The 12,109-nt window shown below is 41.9% G+C and overlaps 1 protein-coding gene across 1 annotated transcript in view; it reads right to left on the bottom strand.

Annotated features, from left to right (window-relative positions):
• Nucleotides 1-12,109, bottom strand: part of ACSS3 (acyl-CoA synthetase short chain family member 3) — a 97,478-nt gene that overhangs the window by 50,004 nt on the left and 35,365 nt on the right. Inside the window, exon 8 of the mRNA XM_027679806.1 lies at nucleotides 215-366. Coding sequence (XP_027535607.1) covers nucleotides 215-366 — 152 coding nt within the window. The remainder of the gene's footprint in view (nucleotides 1-214; nucleotides 367-12,109) is intronic.

Raw genomic sequence — 12,109 nt, 5'->3', positions numbered from 1 at the left:
CTCAGTAAAAGCTCTTTAGGTTAGAGTCATAGATTTTTTAACAGCTTTCATCTCCTCTGACTATCAATATAAATTTATAAGCAAATACACGTACACCTAAATTTTCAAGAATATATTAAAATGCTGCTCTACAGAGGTGGGCAGATACTCGATTATTCTTAGTTCATCCAGCTTGTTTCTGGAAGAAACTGCTTCCAGTGTATCCTTAATTCACCTTTTCAGAGAGTACTGCTTTCCCAAGGTTGCCTCAGGGTCCTGCTGACGGATTGCTCTAATTGCAGTTGGTGAAGTAAATAAGGCAGCTACTTCATGCTCTGCTAGCACACGGAAATAGGCACCGGCATCTGGCGTTCCCACAGGCTTCCCCTATGGAGAGAATAATTTAAAATGTCACAGAATAAAAATACATCATAATTCCTTGACAGTTCAAGGCTTGAACACGTAACAGTAGTGGCAGCACAGCAACAGACGTAATATCAAGTAAGACTTTAAAGAAGGTTTTGTTAAAAATAATAACACTGTGAGTGTATTCACTTGTAGAATTAAATTCACAAGGTTTGGGCACAATCTCTTACATGAACACAACACAGCACATACCAGTTGCTTAGAAAATTAGGACAAATGGACATGCAAATTAAAAGACACACAAAGAACTGTTATTGCACTGGCAGCAAAGGGAGTTGTCTACATATATCCTGACTGAGAAGCAGTTTGGAAAACACCCACCCTTTGAACAAGGAGTCTCTGCACACATTGGTACTGCAGCTATATTCCCATGCACAGGCAGCTTTTTCTTAACTAGAAATTTCTCTCAAATTTGGAAAAATTCCCATTTAGCTGCTTTCAACTGGCTTCTTGGAACCTTTGTGCTGCTAGCCCACGTGAAGCCTGGAGAGATGCTGAAGAGCCCCTTTTCTGTTTTAGTGTGCTACTAAACTGTGGTCTGGTTTGGGGTTGCTTGTTTGTTTTTTTTAACTAAATATTGTCTTGAGCTAAAGGGCATAATCAAGAGAACTGTAAAATGAAGTAATAATTTATGAAAATTCTTCCATGGTAAGTAAGCCTAATAAAAAAATAATCAAGAACACTTTTCTGTGGTGCTGAAAATATGAAAAGCAGTCAGCATAGAATTATATAGTCACAATCTTACTGTATGCAGTTAGTGCAGTGCATGAACTGCTCCATACATACTCTGAAATTATTAAAAGATGATGTTAATGTAGAATGAGTTTTAGCTCTACAGGTATAACCATAACCTTTTCACTAGAAAGGCCGCACTTGGAAGACGGACTTTGACAGAACATGCAAGTCAAGAGAGACTGTCCTAGTTAGAACACCTGGGACCAGGTCATCACTGTGTGGGTGTAACCCAAAACTGTGTATTCTTTATCCTTCCATGCCATTTTCCAGAAACTGCTAACAATAAAACCATTTACAGCAGCTGCCCAGAGCACGCCTGACACCTCAGGCTATAAGCTGGGTGTTAAGAGGCCTGTGAGACAGGAGGATGCTCCTGTCCTCACACCCATTGTGGAACTCCCCGCCCTGAGGGAAGTACTGGGCATTCCTGCCTGAACCTGAGGATATCTAATCTTGGGGTCTTGGGACTTCTGGTACCTCTCGTGGGATCCAGAGAAGGACCGGAACTTGGACTGGATTGCGACTGCAATCACCACTTTCGACCAGACTGCAACAGCACCCCCAACCGGACTGCAACCAGCACTCTCACCAACAGGTTTTTCCTCTCCTTTTACTTTGGGACTCTTCATAGAGGTTTGTTGTTCCAGGTTTGAGGGGGAAGGGGGAGGGGGGATACAGGGGAAGGGAGGGGGGGAATAGAGGGGAGGGACATCAAGCAGACCATGGGGGTCCTCGGACTGACAGGAGGGAGTGCGGGACAATCCTGTATGAAGTGTCACAGGTAAGCAGTGTGCCTGAAGATATGTGGTAACACAGTGGGGGAAGGATATGGTCAGGGTGGGTAGTGGGGTCCCTTTACAGTGATGGGGTTCCCATACAGGCTGGATGGGTACGGGGGCCAGAACGGTTGGTCGGCTGGTTTGTTTGTTTGTTTGTCCTTTTGTTTTTGGCTCACCTGCGGCTACTGCCCAGGTTCGGCATGTTCTGGATATACTTGCTTTGCTCTGTCACGTCCTGTAAGGGTGGGTAGGACAAAGGGCTCTATCCCCTTATGATTATATATGAATAGGTGATAGTAAAGTAGGAAATGAAAGACTTGCCCAAATCGCTCTAACAGGTACGTAGCCTGTGTGCCCCTATGTGGTTGCGAGCTATGCTGGCGATGGTACATGCCTTCAGTAGGGTCACCCATGCCAGACAGGTCAAAACCATAGGACCAGTTACACTACATTCTTGGGCAGGATGAGCTCGTTAGCCTTCTGGCAATCATCCTAGGAGAAGGACAACTCTAATCCCAAACCCGGGCAGATGGAGCTCGCTTAGCCCTGTAAGGCCATCCATCTAAGAGAAGGTCACTCTAATCAAACCTACGTCCTGAGGACCTCGCTGCCACCGTCCAAGCTTGCTCGGCCCTGGCAGATGAACCTCAGGATTAAAGGGTGGGTTCAGTTCCACGCATACTGCATCTCACCTAAAAAATCCATTGCGCAGGCTTGAAGGCTTTACCCACATGCAAAAAGTCCTGTAGCGACGGGCAAGGGTCGAAACGGCAGGTGAAAGGTGCACTGGGAGCTGCAGACTCAACCCTGCATGCAGGCGGTTCAGGATATTGGTCATTTGAGACTGACCGGAGATGAGAGTCTCTTGGGGCAGCACCCTGAACGACCAAGCAGCCCTTTCAAGGACAGCACTGCTTGCTCCACTCAGAGAGGGGCCTAGAAAAGGTGGCCTAAACAAAGCTCATCTCCACCTTCACCCGGTTGGTTAACCGCAGACCAACGGGCATCTTCTTCCAATGCGGTCGCACAAAGAGCAAAAGACAAAGGCATGCACCTGCCTCCAAAGGTGTACCTAAATTAACTCTAGCATGTTGGAACATCAGAACCATGCTAGACTCTGCCAATAGCGGACGTCCTGAGCGTCATTCTGCCCTAATTGCCCACAAACTGGCTCATCTCAACATCGACATTGCTGCTCTCAGTGAAGTTCGCCTTCACGAGGAAGGCAGCCTCAGAGAACATGGTGCCGGTTACACACTCTTTTGGTCAGGTAAGTCCAGAACCGAAAAACATCTCTCAAGTGTCAGCTTCATGATCAAAAACTCTATTGTCCCTAAACTCGAAAATCTGCTGGCAGGCCATTCTGACTGCATTATCTCCCTACGCCTTCCACTAAACAACAAGCAACATCTTTAGTATATATGCCCCAACTCTCCAAGCTGACCCTGCTGAAAAAGATAAATTTTACGCTGACCTGCGCCGCCTTACTCAAAAGGTGCCTGCAGGTGATAAGATCATTATCCTTGGTGATTTCAACGCCAGAGTAGGCAAGAATTTTGTAGCATGGAAAGGAATATTAGGCAAGCATGGTGTTGGAAACTGCAACGACAATGGTCGACTTCTGCTAGAATTCTGTGCGGAGCAACAGTTTACCATCACTAATACTATCTTTCAGCAGAAAAATAGTCTGAAGACAACCTGGATGCACCCCAGGTCTAAGCATTTGCACCTCATTGATTATGTCTTGGTGCGACGGAGAGATGTCCGCGATGTCCTCCATACCCGCGTGATGCCCAGCGCAGAATGCCAAACAGATCATCGGCTTGTGCGCTGTAAACTCAACTTCAATCTCAAATTCAAACCCAAAAGGGGCAGTATCCCAAGGAGAAGACTTCAAGTTAACGATCTCCAATCAGCCACAGTAAGAGAAAGATTCCAGGCAAACCTTCAAACTAGGCTCGTAAACCATTCCACAGATTCTGCAGATTCCTCTCCTGAAACAATTTGGCATCATATTAAAAGCAGCATCCTGCAATCATCTGAAGAATCCTTAGGGTTCTCCCTCAGGAAGAACAAGGACTGGTTTGATGAAAACAATCAAGAAATCCAGGACTTGTTGAGGAAGAAGAGAACTGCCCACCAAGCACACCTTGCACTGCCATCCTGTCACGCAAGAAAAGCAGCCTTTCTCCTTGCATGCAGCAAACTCCAACAGAAACTCCGTGACATCCAGAACAAATGGTGGACCGATCTAGCTGCAAAAACTCAACTATGTGCAGATACAGGGGATCACAAAGGATTCTATGAGGCCCTGAAAACAGCATACGGGCCTATATACCAAGTCCAAAGTCCACTACTCAGTGCAGATGGTCAAACGCTTCTGACAGATAAAACCTCCATTCTGAATAGATGGTCTGAACATTTTCAAACTCTTTTCAGTACCAACCGTGTAGTCCAAGACTCAGCAATACAGTCCATCACACAACAACCGGTGAAATACGAATTGGATACTGCCCCCACTTTAGGAGAAACCCTCAAGGCCATACAGCAGGTGAAAATCGGCAAGGCAGCTGGGGTTGATGGAATTCCACCCGAACTCTGGAAACATGGGGGCCTTGCACTCCATGCTAAATTTCATGAGCTTGTGGTGCGCTGTTGGGAACTAGGCGAACTACCTTCAGACCTTCGTGATGCAGTTATCATCACCTTGTATAAGAAGAAAGGTACTAAATCAGACTGCTCAAATTACCGTGGTATCACTCTGCTCTCCATTGCTGGCAAAATCCTGGCAAAAATACTCTTGAACAGACTAATACCCGCTATAGCAGAAGGAATTCTACCTGAAAGTCAGTGTGGTTTCAGAGCCAACAAGAGCACCACAGACATGATATTTGTTCTCAGACAACTGCAAGAGAAGTGTAGGGAACAGAACAAAGGTCTCTATGTAACATTTGTCGACCTTACCAAGGCTTTCGATACTGTGAGCAGAAAAGGTCTTTGGCAGATTTTGGAACGTTTAGGTTGTCCCCCCAAGTTCCTTAAAATGATCATCTCTCTTCATGAGGATCAGCACGGCCAAGTCAGATATGGCAACACACTTTCTGAGTCCTTTCTAATAAAGAATGGTGTGAAACAAGGCTGCATTCTCGCTCCTACCCTATTCACAGTCTTTTTCAGCATGAGGGCCACAGCAGACCTCAATGATCAGGATGGTATCTACATTCGATACCGTACTGATGGAAGCCTATTCAACCTAAGGCAACTGAAGGCCCACACCAAGACCTTAAACCATCTTGTCCGGGAGCTGCTCTATGCTGATGACGCTGCCCTTGTTGCCCACACAGAAGCAGCCCTGCAGCGTTTAACATCCTGCTTTGCAGATGCTGCTGAGCACTTTGGGCTGGAAGTCAGCTTAAAGAAGACAGAAGTTCTCCATCAACCTGCACCTCAGGAAGTCCCCCATCATCCCCACATCACCATTGGCCAATCAGAACTCAAATCAGTCCAGCAGTTCAATTACCTAGGCAGCCTCATCTCCTCGGATGGTAAGATTGATGGGGAGATAGACAACAGGTTAGCGAAGGTATATAGTGCTTTTGGAAAACTCCATAAAAGAGTATGGCGTAATAAACACTTGAAGAAAAGTACCAAGATCAGTGTTTACAGAGCCATAGTGCTGTTTACTCTCTTATATGGTTCCGAATCATGGGTCATCTACCGCCACCACCTGCGTCTCCTAGAACGCTTCCATCAACGCTGCCTCCGTACAATCCTAAACATCCACTGGTCAGACTATGTGACCAATACATCTGTTCTCGAACAAGCAGCAATCACAAGTATTGCTACTGAGAACGCAGCTGCGCTGGGCAGGGCACGTCTCCAGGATGAAGGACCACCGCCTCCCTAAGATCCTACTCTATGGTGAACTTGCCACCGGCTGCCGCAAGAGAGGAGCCCTGAAGAAAAGATACAAGGACTCCCTGAAACAACAACTCAGCCTCGGGCATATTGATCACCATAACTGGTCTACTCTGGCCTCCAATCGGGAGGCCTGGAGACAGACCATCTATAACGCTGCTGATGCTTTTGAGAAAGCACGCAGGATCGCCCTTGAGGAGAAAAGACAACGCAGAAAGAATTGTGCCTTGCAGAATATACCATCCAAGGAGTCTTTCTGCTGTGCCTTTTGCAACCGGACATGCCTTTCTCGTATTGGCCTTTTTAGCCACCAACGCGCTTGCAAGAAATGTGGGTAGAGCCCTTCTCAAATCTTCGTTCGCGAAGCCTAGCCATGACTTTGGGACTCAGGGGGACCACGTTTGGCTCAGCACGTGGAGGGGGCCCCAACAAACACCACTCTGTTCACGCCCCAGGGTGTTGGGTTATACATCTGGGTTTTGTGGGTTAAAACCAATTGTTTGTCTGTGTAATTGTATTTATTGTATTATATTTATTAAATTGTTATTCTGACTTATAATCTCTTTTGAGTTGGGTTCATTTCCCCTGCCGGTTTACCTTTAAACCAGCACAGAGATATACACTTTTCACACTGCAAACACAGTTTTGTCAATGCTTTATGTAAGAAGCCACAAACACAGAGAAAGTTTCACTACTGAAATGTCATCATCCTTTCAGCAGTTCACCAGTGACAAGAAAAATTCATGCCTTCACCATCCTTGTGGAAATGCAAATTTGGAATAGATAGATTAATTGGTCCAGTGGAAAAAAACAGCATATAAAACTCTAATTAATATTTCTGATTTTACCAAGATGCAGAAGGAAGAGAGGCATTTGAATATCTTCAAAGAATTTACAAAATTCAGTAATGAGGTAGCACAGTAAACGTCTTTATGAAAACACCCACTAATCAAGGTAGTTGCCCCATTCCAATACAATAGGCAGCATGCTGACTGTGATGCAGGCCCACAGGAATTCATTCTTTTCATTCTCCCATCTGCCCTTCCCAGTGCTGTCTTCCCCAGGCTTGCTCTGCATGCCAGTGCCTGGAAAGAGCCCCAATGAATCATTAATCAGATTCAAAGAACATAGGATGGCCTAGGTTGGATACCTAGGTTTTGCAGCTTTATGGTGAGATGATGCTGCCGGTGAGAGGTGTGCTCAGAAAAACGCTCACCACAAAAGATTTAAAAAACCAAGACAAAATAGGATGCACAATTGAAAAGTTGATGGTTTGTGTTTCTTTAAAGGATGGAGCAAGTAGTGAGAAAATAAACAAATGGAGAGAATGGAGAAAAAAATAAACAAAAAAACCCAGTTGTCAGCCCAAGTAGCAGAGAGTAGTATAACTAATGCCAAAACCTCTCTTTTTGCAAATAGCCTATCCTAAATTCCCAAACAGAAATGCAACATAATGCTATTTGCTTGCTGAAAAAGTGAGTTATGACCTTTATGCTGCCAGATAACACATAGTTCCCAAAGAAAAATCTTTTCCAAGACTATCTTGAAGCATCACCCTAGCAAACTTCTTCATCACAACTTTTGTTTGTTCATCAGTATTTGTACAGGAACCTATTCATTCAAGTTGACATCCTCTCCTTGTAATGTTCACTATACTTGTAGATCTGTAGCCACCTGCTTAGGAGCTCAAGCCTTCAGCAGTAATAACTAAACAGTAATAACTAAAACAAATGGTCTCAGACTCTGAAAAATTCCAAATTTCCACAAACTTCTCATTAACTAATTATGTAATTGAAGCAGTATCAATCATCTTGGACATCAAAAAACCTAGCTGTGGAGCAATCTGAAATTGGTTAGTCTAAACAAATGGAAATATCCAGAGCCCATAAAAGGGCTGTGTCTGACCCCGAGCACACCCACTCCCTCCCAGCTCTCACTTCACACCTGATCCCTCTCCAAGCTATGTCACAGACATGCCTATGCTTCACACTTCCAGCAAGCCTGAGCCAAAGAGTACCTTCCACACAAGCAGCTGAACCTTCAGTAGTGCATGGATAGGCATGCAGGACTCTGACAGGTTGATATTTATGTCATAGGTAAGCTACAGCAGTTTAGGTTTGGAGTTACCAGTCTTGGATCTAGAAGAAAACCAAATAAAACACAAACAGTAGGAGGAACAGAAAATTCACCTAACAATTGATAGGAAATAATACCTAAAGACTAAGTCAACACTTAAGATATTCATTTAGGGAAAAAAAATCTGGTCCAGCTGTAAAATATTTTTACTAATTCTGCAGAAAAAGTTCCCTGGTGCCTCAGCAGCTGTTCACAGTTTAGCAAATGCATAAACAAAAACTGACATAAGTAAACTAAATCTGAGACAGTGCAAATTAATTTCAGAGCCCCAAAAAACTACAAATAAAATTGTCAGAGAGAGTTCTCATTTATTATACAAAAATTTTAAGAAATACTGCAAGATGCCATGAGATGCTTATTACCACACGGAACTTTGATTTTTTTTGAAGTTAGCAATATAAACAGGGTACTTGAATTCACAATATGCTGACATACTGCTGAGTCAATTTGGGGACTATGAGCAAATTAGATGCTTTCACTGGATTTCTGCAGGGATCAGTTCAAGACCTGTTGCTATTCAGTATCTGCATCAACACTGGAGATGAAAATTGATTTTAAAAGTTTGGCAATAATATCTGTGGTTGGCAGGAACTGAAAGCATGAGAAACAGGAGTAGGGCAGTCAGAAAGAGAGTGATCTATCTCACCTAATTTAAAAAAGAAAAGTAGGAACACACACTTCTTGTATCAGCTAGGAAGATTCACGTAGAAAAGACTTTCTTTTAATAACCTACCAAGAGACTCTGAGATAGACAAACAGATAGGAACATCTTTCTGGAAGTACCTAGATTTAGCACGTAATTTATGAGATGTCAAACAGCTGAGCAGACATCCTGAGGCAGAATATGCGGATGATTATGATTTCATACATGATTATGAAAGAAGATTCACAGGCAGCAAGAATGATCAAGGGGATAGAAAAGTTCTTGTAATGGAGAAAGTGAGAAGCCACCGGAATGGATTACTTGAGGAAAAAGACATACAAGAAGAGCTATAATAAAATATCCAACAATTCATCAGAAATAGCACATCTGACCCCTAACAACAAAGGGTTCTTCAATTAAAGCTAAATTCAAAATTATAAGGAAATTTTGTCTGCATAGGAAATATTACACAGGGAACTCATTGCCACTAAAACCTGCTGATGTCAAAGCCCACACAAAATCCTGACATACCACCATTCAAAAGAATACATTCATAGAGGCATTCCTCTTTCTGCTGGTGACGCTGCTGCCAAACCTCCACTAAGGACTTGAAATGACATATCCTACTGAATTCTCTCCAAAAATACGAGTATGAGTGATGGCAGAAAGGTCACAAAACTGCCAGACTTCAGAGACAGTGCTTGCTTTGTAAGCTGATGATACTGGCTTAGAAAAACAGCAAGAAACACTACATGTCTCCAAGAATTGTGCCAAAGGAGAGTAATTTTAAACCTGCTGCTGTTGTTATGTACCCTGCAGATTTGTTGCAACAGCAGGACCTCAGTGAGCATTGAGAGGAAGACTCCAGGTGCACAGCAACGTCTTGCTACAGCTTTGTGTGGGAAAATAGCTCCTTCTCTCTCCTAGACCACTCAAATGAAGTCCTTAATGCATAGTTCCTTGACAAATGTGGGTATCCTCTTCCTTACCCTAACCCCAGTTCAAAGTCCCAAACACTGGAACTACAATGCTGCCTTTTTCCTGACATCACAGTACCACAAGGAATAGCTAGATTTTCTCTTCATGCTGCCCTGTTGCTTGCAGCTTGAAATCCTATTAGCAAGAGTAACCCAGAGTGGGCTGTAAGTCTTCAGGTATCTTATGTATAGCTGAAGTTTGTCATGTCTTGGAGAAAGACAACCCAGGATAGATTATTTAAAAAAAAAACAAACAAACCAAACCCAAAAATACACTTGCTGTATTCAAAAGATTTCATTACTGTTTTCACATTCCTGACAATGGTGTAAGAGTAAGTAAAAACTGAAAGCATGTAGTTTCCATAGCAATTGTTAAAACAACAAGTTGTCACCTAAGTTATTTAAAAATAAACAAAACATATTATATCGTGAGGATATGAAGTCAGCACAGTTTACATTCAACAGTGGTTGTCCACAGGCAAAGGGGAGGAGTTGTTCTTTCCCCATAGCTAAACAGCATACTGATAATCCCTAACCCGAAACCCATCATTAGGCAATCATTTAGGAAATCTGACTACAAATTTATGAATATTCACTGTTAAGACAATCTTCTGAGCAGAAGAAAAATTATATACTATTCTCTTTGTAAATATTATTTTTATTCCTGTGTGTACAGACACGTTTCTTTTCTTTCCATTTTTAATCCTCAAAAAGATAATGCTGATGTCATGAACAATGTCTGAAGCCTCAACTGGTGGCATCTCAGAGAAAGAAAAATGGGAAATGTACTACTTCTGTTTAATAATGTTCTCACCAAGAGCAAAAAATCACAAAGCTGACATGTAGGTCAACCAAATATTAACTCTGATTTTTCTTTAACCATCACTATTAAAGAAATAGGATTTTTACTCTTATTAGTTTACAAAACCAACAGTGTAAATTCAGAGTTGCCTTTATAATGACAATAATCATGTTGATCCCCATTCATTCACACAGAGATAAAACTTCACTCTAAGACAACTATGTAACAGAAAACACTGAAGGACTCATCACTTTACTCCCTACACCTGTTAGAATGAAAACCTCTTTATTGCAGTGATTCTCTTCTGACAATTCACACAACAATTTTAATCTGGCCCAGTGCATCATCAGTGGTCAAAAACAGGCACTATAAACTATCATAGTCTTTTTATTATCTCCAAGTACCTGCCATTTTTCACACATGGCTTTCCTCTTCTACTTAACTAGTGTGGTGCTGCTTAGTTAATCCCCTTAGAATGAAGAATCTAATTAACATCCATTAGGTCCTTAAACATTAATTAGACTATAGTAATTTAATATGCAAGCTAATACAATATTTGAGTCCATAAATGTGCATTTCTGCTACTGGGTGAAGTTTTGCTCTTTCTTATTCAGAAGATGAAGGAATTCAACTGCAGTGGTCCCCAGCCTTAAAATTACAGGAATTTACTGGAACATCACTGAGGTTTTTCCGGACAAACTAGAAAATGGAATTCTTTTGTAATAGAATTAAACTTAAAAAATAATAAAAATTATTTCTTTCTCTATTTTTTATTATTTTGTTTCTATTTTTCTAGTGACAGTCACTTATAACTGGAGGTCTTTCTTTATTTATTTGTAGAGACCCCGAAGCCATTGAAGCTCTCAAAATTGCTATTCAGCATATGGAGATGAAATAAAAATGGAGATGGGGTTTGAAAAGTATCCAACATTAGGTAAATTGTGCAATTTATAAAAACAGCCTAGAAAAGAGCTCAATTTCTTTCTTCTCCAAATTTCACACATTTAGTGTTCATTCAACACGAATCGGTATGTATCTGCTGCCTCCAAAATTTCTTTATTAAAAAGCAATGGAACTTGAAAAATACCTTTTTAATAAATTAAGATTCTAAAATATTAAAAAAATCAAAGCAACACTTTTTAACTAATGGATAGAACATCTGAAAACTCCAAATTACTAAATACACTTAGAAATATAAGTAACAGCCATACATGAGGGGGAAAACAGAGACTACCATCTATACAGGTACGCTTATATAGCCTGTAGGCTTTCCTTTATGAACTCATCTGCATATGGTAACGCACATGTATGACATACACTGCAAGGACAAGCTCTTAGCAGCAATGCTGAGATTTCTCACACTCCTACACACCCAAATGAGAATTAGGTCTATGAAGTCTTTAGTAAAAACAGTTGACAGTTTACTGTTTCATGTACTGCAAAACCAGCAGTGACCCTCACTAGAGAGTTATTATATACTGCAGTTAGTGATCCACACAACACTTGAGATGAGAAAGTGCAGCCCTGTGTTGTGTTTGCCCAAAACATCTATTCTGCTTGAGTAAATCCAAGTGAAGTTAGAAAGCAGACAGTTCTGGTTTGTGTGGAGAACTTATACCAGAAAATTCATCTCACATATTGATCCATACTGTCCAACACCAAAAAAGTCATCAACTATAAGATCACCAAAGATTAGACATTGTTCTTCTGGAAC

Source organism: Neopelma chrysocephalum, unplaced genomic scaffold (assembly GCF_003984885.1).
Source record: "Neopelma chrysocephalum unplaced genomic scaffold, ASM398488v2 Primary Assembly neopelma1_59, whole genome shotgun sequence".
Taxonomy (NCBI): Eukaryota; Metazoa; Chordata; class Aves; order Passeriformes; family Pipridae; genus Neopelma; species Neopelma chrysocephalum.
The sequence above is the reverse complement of the archived record's forward strand: the minus strand, read 5'-3'. Positions and strand labels throughout refer to the sequence as shown.